This window comes from Ruditapes philippinarum, unplaced genomic scaffold (genome assembly GCF_026571515.1).
Source record: "Ruditapes philippinarum isolate M1 unplaced genomic scaffold, ASM2657151v2 ctg1495_1_1_1_1, whole genome shotgun sequence".
Classification (NCBI taxonomy): domain Eukaryota; kingdom Metazoa; phylum Mollusca; class Bivalvia; order Venerida; family Veneridae; genus Ruditapes; species Ruditapes philippinarum.
In genome coordinates, this window is record NW_026862737.1 from 50,054 (window position 1) to 60,731 (window position 10,678).

General features: G+C 32.9%; 1 protein-coding gene across 1 annotated transcript in view; it reads right to left on the bottom strand.

Annotated features, from left to right (window-relative positions):
* LOC132720039 (WD repeat-containing protein 90-like) overlaps window positions 1-8,516 on the bottom strand; it is a 34,335-nt gene extending 25,819 nt beyond the window's left edge. Inside the window, exons 1-9 of the mRNA XM_060704025.1 lie at window positions 8,379-8,516; window positions 7,228-7,319; window positions 6,509-6,821; window positions 5,388-5,558; window positions 4,710-4,901; window positions 2,483-2,601; window positions 1,713-1,862; window positions 990-1,052; window positions 38-106 (exon numbers count right to left, since the gene is read on the bottom strand). Of these exons, the coding sequence (XP_060560008.1) occupies window positions 38-106; window positions 990-1,052; window positions 1,713-1,862; window positions 2,483-2,601; window positions 4,710-4,901; window positions 5,388-5,558; window positions 6,509-6,821; window positions 7,228-7,319; window positions 8,379-8,388 (1,179 nt within the window). The 5' untranslated portion in view covers window positions 8,389-8,516. The remainder of the gene's footprint in view (window positions 1-37; window positions 107-989; window positions 1,053-1,712; window positions 1,863-2,482; window positions 2,602-4,709; window positions 4,902-5,387; window positions 5,559-6,508; window positions 6,822-7,227; window positions 7,320-8,378) is intronic.
* Between the last annotated feature and the right edge of the window lie 2,162 nt (window positions 8,517-10,678).

Sequence of the window (10,678 nt, forward strand, 5' to 3'; positions counted from 1 at the left end):
TCATATGGTAAAGTTAGTACAATTCTGTTCAACTTACATCTCTAAATGAACTCCCACCAAACCCTATGATCCTCTTCAGTCTTAATATTGGATCTGGTTCTAGTATCTGTAAAATACATGATAAATAATTGTAATGGCAAGATGAAAAGGACATTATCTGAAAATTAACACATGTTATCATAAAAACACATCTTAAAAGGTAGAGTATCTAAATAGATATACCTCACAGTCATAGCAGTTTCTTTTAAGTGAGAATTTTAACTTTCAGAATGCTACCTGCAATAAGGATCTGCATATAGCATCACTATGAATTTATCCTGGCTAAATACACTAGGCTGATTTTGATATTTCAATCACTAAAGGAAGTCCAATGTATACAGTTAGGTATAAATTATAATTAAGCAATTAACAATTGATAGAGCTGTTATCCATAGAAACAATATCGATGTATCATTGATATTTTTCTGTCGATCAATTATCAATACACATTTAAAAAAATAAATAATTTTGACTTATTGAATAAATATCTAGAAATTAGGAAAATTCACCCAAAACATTTACAGAAGCAGGTGTCCATGCCTTACATCACCTTGTTGTTACATAGTGGAAATATTTCACAGTAATGATGACAAACAAATGGTCTGGATGAAAATCATGCAAAAGGCTTTTATAAACAAAGCACTGAACAAAAAATGTTTTCAACTGAAATCATTTAAACAGGTATAAATGTGAATGACAGACAAGTAATTTTAGGTAATTATTGATATATCGGTGTATCTTTGATATTTGTCATCCTATATCAATATATTGTTGATATGCCTTGCCTTGAATCAATGACAGGTCTGACAATATGGATAAATATTACATAGTTTTATATTGTTGGATTCTTAGTCATCTGATGACATGACTCCAAGCTAGAGAAAAACTCCAGTAACCATGGAAGCAACAATAAAATCTGAACAAAAACTCAAATTGAGATTTCATATTACCTTGTATGATGGTTTCTTCACTGGAAATATATCAGTGGGTTTATCAATTCTGGCTACAAGACTCTGAAAATATATGACATTATAGACAGGTATTATATAACTTAATATTTAAATGTATATCAACAAAACAGGTATAGTATATCTTTATATTCAAATGTATATCAACAAAACAGGTATCGCATATCTTTATATTCAAATGTATATTAACAAAACAATCAAACTTCTTTTTAAGAACATCCTATAATATAAAAGGTATTTGTATCATAGAAGAAGTGTATCCATAACATTTGATATAATCCAAAATAGTAATTCAATAGAAAATACATACAGGTAAATGTACTCTCCCCATACACAAACAATGGTTCAGTTATTCAAAGAAACTCATTACTATTTATGTGAATTTTTTTTATCAATCTGCTTCAGACTGCTTTCTATAATCATGTTCAGCTACTAACAAGTTTACTTTGCTTCCATTACACAACTATTGTCTCAAATAAGAAAATAGTATTACATTACGAAAGCACACCAACCTATTCTTCCATCAATATCTAAACCTGACAACTTTTGAACTTCTTGTGTTCATATAAATTTATGCCTAAGAGACCATACGAAAGCACATCAATCTATTCCTACAATCAATGTCTAAATCTGACCAACTTTAGAAATTCTTGTGTAAATGTATGCCTAAAAGACAATGATTTAAGCAAGAGCTTTAATATATACCTCTCCAGTGTATTTATCATCTTGATGTAAGACAACACTACTGTCTGGGTGAGCAAACACGTGTATCTCTCCCTCTCTGTCCTTCTCTACCTCAATATCATCTACACCAACAGATGGTAGCTCAGATGTCACAGGTCGTCGACGATGATACTAAATATTTACATAAAATGATAGTAAAATTGAAAATATCAAAAAGAGAGAGAGATAAGAATAAACCTTTAAGCTCCCTGAGTTTATATTATTCACATCTAAAAATAGCATCATCATTTTAGATTAACAATATCAATTAACAGTTTAACACTAAAATTAAAGTTGTATTTAATATTTACAAACGCTTATTTGCTTACATAAAACACTTATATGTTACCATCTCTACATTTCATCAGCTTACATACAAATATTCAACACTACATGTATTATTTATACTCATGTGTTATATTATGTAACTTGAGTTTGTAAAGATATGTTCTGTTCCGTTCTCTTCATAAACATTACATAATTTGACAACATTATGACATAGCAGGTATTCCGTTACATGAAAGTTTGAGAGTCAATTACTCCTTGGTTTTGGCATGTGACTTAAAATGTAGTGCTTTTCCTTCTCTACCTACCAATGTCAGACATTTTGCAGACTCTGTCTTTCAAAGTTTGGAACTTTATGGAAGCGCTACATAGATGATCTGTTGTATTTCAATGGACATTTTTATAAGATAACAATCATTCATATATTCTAAACATAACGGCTGTGAAATATATATAGACTGGTTTACCTTGTTAGAAGAGTCCTTTGTTACATTATGTAAGATAGAGACTCGGTCTGACATACATTTACTAGCATCTACCTTCTTTGACTCGATTCTTTTCGGTCCACTTGATGTTGGTCTCACAGCTGTTAAAATAAGAAAGGAAATTATCTTATTTTAAAACAAGATTGCATTTGAGAAAAATGCTATGCCACCGCATGGTTCAAATTTCATAGCTGTACATCAAAGGACAAGAAAGTAGGTCACATCATCAAAATCTAGGTCACCTGATATCAAAGTTCAATTTTACAACTAAAACTGTGCACATGGTCAAAATGTCATTGCTGTACATCAAAGGACAAGAAAGTAGGTCACTGTCCCCTTGGGCAAGGCATAATTTTGACCCAAGGGTTTAATTCAAAACAATTTTGATACAGGTCAAGTCAAATATCTAAGCTATAGCTTTCTCCCATTCAGAAAACATTTGTTTTATTTTCCGTTTTTACTATGTGTACATAATGACAATCACTGCCCCCGGGCAGGGCCAATTTTGACACCAGGGGAAAAATTTGAACAACTTTGGTAGAGGACCTATAAATTATATTATATATCAAACATCAAAGCTCTATGCCTTGTTCCTTCAGACAAAAATATTTTTTTATTTTTTCACTATATGTACATAATGAAAATCAATGACCCCCGGGGCGGAACCAATTTTGACCCCAGGGCTATAATTTGAACAATCTTGCAAGAGGTTCACTACACAATGTTTCATGCAAAAAATCTTAACTCTAGCCTTTGAGAGATGATGATTTTTTAAAGTTTTTACTATATATATATAAGGAAAACCTATGGCCCCGGGGGCGGGGCTAATTTTGACACAAAAGGCAACATTTGAATAACTTTTGTAGAGGACCTTTAGATGATATTATTTAACAAATATTAAAGCTCTAAGCCTTGTACCTTCAGACAATAAGATTTTTTTTTTTTTTATTATAATCAATGACCCCCAGGGCGGGGGCAATTTTGACCCCAGGGCTATAATTTGAACAATCTTGCTAGAGGTTTACTACACAATGTTTCATGCAAAATATCTAACCTGTAGCATTTGTCAATTGCTAGAAGAATTTTTTTGAAGTTTTTACTATAAGTTTTTACTATATACATATAAGGAAAACCAATGACCCCAGGGGCGGGGCCGATTTTGACCCCAGGGCTATAATTTGAACAATCTGGGTAGAGGTCTACCAGACAATGCCTTATGCAAAATATCTAAGGTCTAGGCCTTTTAGGTCTTTACAAGAAGTTGTTTTAAGATTTTGCTATATGTACATCTGGTGAAAGTCAATGACCCTGGGGCGGGGCCGATTTTGACCCAAGGGCTATAATTTGAACAATCTTGGTAAAGGTCTACCAGACAATGTCTTATGCAAAGTATCTAAGCTCTAGGCCTATTGGGTCTTTACAAGAAGATTTTTTCAATTTATTCTTATAATTCCTTTTGGTTGCCATGGCAACCAGATTTCTGTATGGAATGAAATTCTTTGAACAACTTTGGAAGCCCTTCACCCAAGGAACAATCCTGCCAAGTTTTGTTGAAATTGGACTAGTGGTTTTTCACAAGAAGATTTTTTAAGTTCACTATATAATCTATATAACACACACACAAACACACACACAAACACACACACCAACACACACACACACACACAGGTGAATCGCTATATGCCACCGCATCGCAGATGCTGCGGTGGCATAAAAACACCAACATATATTTATTTTAAATGAAATCACAATTCATTTTCCAAATAATAAAACAGAGAAATTTATCAAAATTTTAACCTTCATTCTCTTTCATTATTGTCTGTATGTAACATTCCTTTGGGAGCATTAAAAATTCAAAAATGTATCTTACAAACGCTTAAAACTGGTTCAATTACAAACGATACATGTTGTAAATATGTGCCTACAAAAGAACTGCAGCAAAATAATCCAAGAAAATATTTGTATCAAACAAAACCAAAAACAAAGTTTCAATAAAGAATCATAGCTTAAGTTTTTTCATATCTACTATAATTTAATAGAGTGATTATTTCATCCTATTTCTTTAATTAACATGTCATTTGCAGGAAAAAAAGGATAAAAATCGGGCAATTGCTACAGAGCTACAGACTGGAATATCTGGCTCTTGGGTATAAATATTCTTATAGTCTCCCATCAATACTACAAGTGATCCTATGTTACAGTAACTAACCTTTACAGCTAGGTTCTGATGATGTAGATTTTATAGTGTCATGTGGTTTATTGCTGGCCTCGGCCGGGAACTTTATCATGTCATACAGATCGTGCCATTTATCTCCCTTCATTACAGGATAATCTAACTCCCTTGGTATTGGTGATACTCCTGATAGACCACCTGATCTTTTCACCTGTTCAACAGTCAACCCTGAAATATTCAATTATGTACATAAATATATTCCTGATTTCTTGAAAAGTAAGAAGATTTGTGAGATAGCTCAGTGGGTAGAGCTGTGAAATGTTATTCAAATGGTGCAGAGTTTGTGTCCCATTTAGACTGCTTATTTTTCTCACCCTGTGTCACCTGAATTTTCTACTTCACTAAATTATAATTGTTTTTTTTTTACCGTAACTGTGGATAATCATATTTCAATTCAGCCAATTTGGCTTTCAATACAACTTGGAGAGTTCAACAAGTATTAGACAGAAGACAATAAGATTCAGAATATAAACATACACTGTAGATATCTGAATAACACCAAGCTAGCTAGCTCGGCGTAGTTCGCTATCAAATATTTAGTACCAAAGCAAATGACTCATCATCATGCACAAAAAAGTCACCATGTTCATCAATAAAACATGGTCCCTTGTTCAAATTTCTAAAATATAACATAACAAATCTCAAACATTTTACCTGGTTCATATTGTATATCACTGGTAAAGATATTTTTGACTAACATATTAGCACACAGACGGACACCTTTGATATATGAGTACTTCCTGTTCAGATACATGGCCAATATGTACTGAAAGTCTAGACACAGTATTGTCCAGCGTGTGGACAGAGGAGCTGGACCACTGTTTTCTGTAAGATAGATATATAAATCTTTAATTTAAAATGTCTTAATGAATAAAAACATATGAGCCGTGTCACGACAAAACCAATGTAATGCGTTTGCCACCAGCATGGATCCAGACCAGCCTGCGCATCCACGCAGTCTGATCAGGATCCATGATGTTCGCTTACAAACCCTATTACAAGTAGAGAAACTGATAGCAAACAGCATGGATCTTGATCAGACTGCGCGGATGTGCAGGCTGGTCTGAATCCATGCTGGTCACAAACCCATTATGTTGGTTTTGTCATGGCGCGGCTCATATACACCTAAAATCAAGTACTTAGCATATAAGCTTTCAGAAACCAAATAATTATCACCCAACAGCTAGAAAGACCACAGGAACTTGAAATTCTATCAATATCAATGATAATATCAAAAATATACCCCCTATACAGTATAAATAAACACTTATACTGTATAGGGGGTATATTTTTGATATTATCATTGATATTGATAGAATTTCAAGTTCCTGTGGAAAGACTTAGGACAATTGCATTTTACTTAAATATTGAATAATAATAGAACTACTTTTTTATTTAAAAACAATTCAGTATAAGGGTATGCTTACTAGCTTGGAGATTGTTGATTGTTATAATATTGTACCATTATAATGTATATGTGAAAATCTGCTACTTTATATAGCATGATACATGTTAAAACATGTCATTTAATATGATAAACAAAATCTTTCATAAACTACAGAAACTTTTCTTGCATAGCAAACTGGCGTTTCCGTTAGTTTTGGGGGGTGCCAGATTAGTCTTGTGTGCCATACACGTGGCAAGCTTAGAATGACGTAATTTCACGATTTTGAATAAAGTTGTAATTTCATACACTGTTGTAAGAAAAAAGTTGCAAATTTCCATGGAAAACATATCAACAACATGACAGATATTATTATCTTAAGTATACTCACCTTTACCAGTCATTGCAGTTACTGCATGCACTGACCCTCTAGTAGCTTTACATACAAACGGAAACTGTAACCATGTGGAGGTGGATTTAAACTCCTTAAACAGGTTGGAAAATGATATTCTCACTACAAGATTGTCTTGTGTAGCTACATCTATATGAACCACAAAATATTTTGTTGGTATTGGTTTAATCAGGAGGTACATATAACGTCCAGTGAGGCCGAGTGACTGGGTGCTGGTCTTTGGTAACTGAATATAGTTTCCTGCAGGTATCGATCCAACAATCTTGAAAACTGTTGACTTGACTGCTTTGTCCTGGAAGAAATATAAATAAAAGTATAAAATATTGAAAATGTAATGATGCATAATTTCAATGACAAAAGAAATAGAGTTCACATCAAGAAATTATAAACCATGTATAATGTTGGATATCCTAAAGGAATGGTTTAAATGCCTTCTTTCATAAGGAACAGATAAATTAGATGTGTTTCCATTATTTTACTATTAGATGTGATTCCAATATTTAACTATTAGATGTGGTTCCATTATTTAACTAACATATCTAAGGCAATTATTTATTTTACTTTTTGATGCAAAAATTACTATTTCAGTAACCATTTGGTTCACATTATCATTATGACATATAACACAAATTACAAAAATAGAAAAAAATATAAATTCAGAAATAGCTGCATAAAATAATCCATAAAATAAAACATACCATTGAAGAGGTTACCTCTCCTTCCTTTGTTGCCTTCTTCCATGATGATACATTAAAATGCTTAAAAACATTTACATATGGATGTTGCCACACTGAAATCAGAAAATAAATGACCATACTGAATTCTTTACAGTAAGTTTTAACTGAAAGAAAACATTTTAAAATTCTGTGTAAAGGCAAAATTGTGTAGAGGTGTTTTTTTTTTTTTTTTGATTATTTGGAAAATTTTGTTTAGGCCAATATTTGTACTTACTTACTAGTTGCTAAGCTTGAAAAAGAAAATTTAAAAGCAGACATGCTTTTGTTCGATTACAATGCGTTATATCATGGAGCTAAATATAGATGGAGAAGAAACTGTGACGTCACACAGTTAAAGTCAGTATTGGCTGAATTGTGTTCGAGCAAGTTATCATAATTTTTCATATGTCGCGGAATTTTGCCAGTTGAAAAGACTAGCGGATAAACCCTATTATCACCGAAGCGCGACTGAGTCTGACAATCGTATATTTTCGGACCTTCCTATCCATTGTATATGTATCTGTGGTTATATATATTTTAATATGTGTCAATTATAAAAACATTGCAATAGGAAAATAGTGTGGTTTCTCTTGGATTTAAATTTACTGGACATGATCATCTTGACCAAAACTTTACAAATTTCTTTGGACCAAGAGTATTTTTTATTGTCATGTCCAATGCATTTCACAAAGTGTCTGCACTGTATATGTGGTGATAACTACTTTTTACTATGATAATTGCAAATAAATAAATTAGTGATTGCCTTCCTTATATCTATCATTGAAAAAAAGGTGTTTAGCTAGACTGAAACGTGTAGATCTCTATATGTGATAGCCCAGCTAAAACTTTTCAATAGCAAGATCCATAGAGCTTGCAATGCTAACAAAAACATTTCAATTTTAAGCACATGTATAATTTTATTCAACCATAACAGATAATACCCATAATGAGAATTAAAATGCTCCATACGTTTTATCTTTTCACGAATATCATTATTATGAACGTTTGTCACAACTTTTTTCATTACCCCACCACAAATAAAAATGTTGTCAGAACAAGTTTTAGCACGAATTTATTGCTATTTGTTAAAATGACTGACTTTACAAAATTTCGTGATTTCTTTCAATACTCACATTGTGCCATACTAAAATTCTTAAACCTAGCTGCACTGTCAATATTGAAAATTCCTTTAATGTTACGGAAACGCTGAAACTTTAAAAAAAAATTATTTCATGTTTTGTTTTGCCGCCATGTTTGTTTACAACACATGCGCAGACTGTCTCAATGTTATGTACACGTCGTGCAACTAATTTACCTTAGTGGCATACAGTATCGACTTCCTACATAAACACATAGGCTTGTTACATGCTTTATAGCACGTACATCAACATGCATACAAAACACACAAAAATGCAACAAAATATAATTATAAAATTAAAAAGTATGTTTTATGTTATCCTAGGTTTACAGTAAGTCTACTGTAATGCGAAATGCTTACGGAAGACCATTAAAATTAGTGTGTGTTTTTAATTAACACGAAATTTCGAGTTACTAACTCGAAATTTCGAGTCATTTATCTTGAAATTTCGACTAATCAACTTGAAATTTCGACTTATTAACTCGAAATTTCGACTTATTTACTCGAAATTTCGACTTACTATCTCGAAATCTCGACTTACTAACTCGAAGTTTCGATCGACTTACTTAATTGAAATTTCGACTTACTAACTCGAAATTTCGACTTCATAACCCAAAATTCCGACTTACATAACTTGAAATTTCGACTTATTACATTGCAGGACTTACATTGGTTGCCGGTGAAAGCAAGGATTGAATTCAAGATACTTTCTTTCATGTGTAGCTGTTGCACATTGACAGAGCAACTATGTATTTTGATAGAATCAAATTGTCCACACAGACCGAACATATCCTTCCCATTTTCTGAGATTTCTTTTGTGTGTGGGGGTGGGGGCAATAATAAGACTTTGTTAACCGGATGTTTCTTGGGTCTAAAACACACATACAACCATCATGTGGAGATACGCACAAGTCCAAAACCCTACTATTGTAAACTGTGCAATATTCATGTGCAAGCTAAGTTTTAAGTGGCATGTATACGGGTATACGCCAGTTAGTCTGTCAAGTTTCTTTATACCAATATTATTTTTGAAACATTTTTAAAAGATGTTGTCAAAATTCTCAAAATTCTATTTTCTTTTAAAATAAATATATTAAGGGAATCAAAATATATGTTTAAATTTTATGTCTAATCAAACATTTTATATATGTTTATCATGCGATTAAGTAATAACTTATAGTATATCGAATTCGACTGTTATGTGAAAATATCATGGCCTGGCGAGGCATCTTGGGTTTTCCCTACAGAAAATGTTCTCGGCTTTACGGCTCCGATCATTTTCTGTAGAAAAAAAACCCTCGATGTCGCCCCAGGCCATGATATTTCCACATAATAGTCTCGTCGCTATACCATAACTTGAACTAAACTCTGGGTAACTCACAACTTTTTTGGCCATTCTAGTAATGAAACTAAGCCGAAATTTCAAGTTACTTAGTCGAAATTTTGGGGAAGTAAGTCGAAATTTCGAGTAAGTAAGTCGAAATTTCGGGTTTATTAGTCAAATTTTCGAGATAATTAACTCGAAATTTCGAGCTAATAAAAATACACACATCTGGCACTAATGATCTTTCGTACGGACTAGATCTCTATGCTGACCTTAAATTTAATACACATATACATGTATATTGTATCTAGAATAACTTCCAATGCAAACAGATCCTTTGGCTTTATAAAACGGAATGTAAATGAAAAAAAATGAAAAAGTGTAAGAACAAGCCTACAAGTATTTGGTCTCCCTTCACTAAAACTAATAAATTGACAAAGTTGAGATGGTCCAGAGACGTGCAATACGATGGGTAAAAGGGGATTTTCACAGCCATGCAAGAAGAACTGGGCTGGCGATCCTTTGAACATCGCCGGCTGGACTGTAGACTCGTCATGTTTTATAAGATAAATACCATATCTAGTTGCAATTAATCTCAAACCATATGTCAAAAAAATGAGAATAAAGATTAACGAGGCAAGGCAACGTTCACGGAACGCAGCCCCGGCACATTCCAGTCACACCAGTAGGGCACCCAGATACCCCGAACTGAAAATTTTGAGAAAACACAAGGGCGGTTAAAGGATGGGAGGGATATGTAATTAGTAAAATAATTAAAACTAAATGGGCCAGTACAGGAAACAAAGGGACAACGAGTATAAGGGGTAAGGCACAAAACGGGATAAGAGGAAAGAATATGCTTACACAGGATCTTTTAATTTGAAAGACCCTGGTTTACCGTTAACGACAATTTAACAAGATAGGACATCATAAAACGTGCAGACACGTTTGAAACATATAACAATACACAA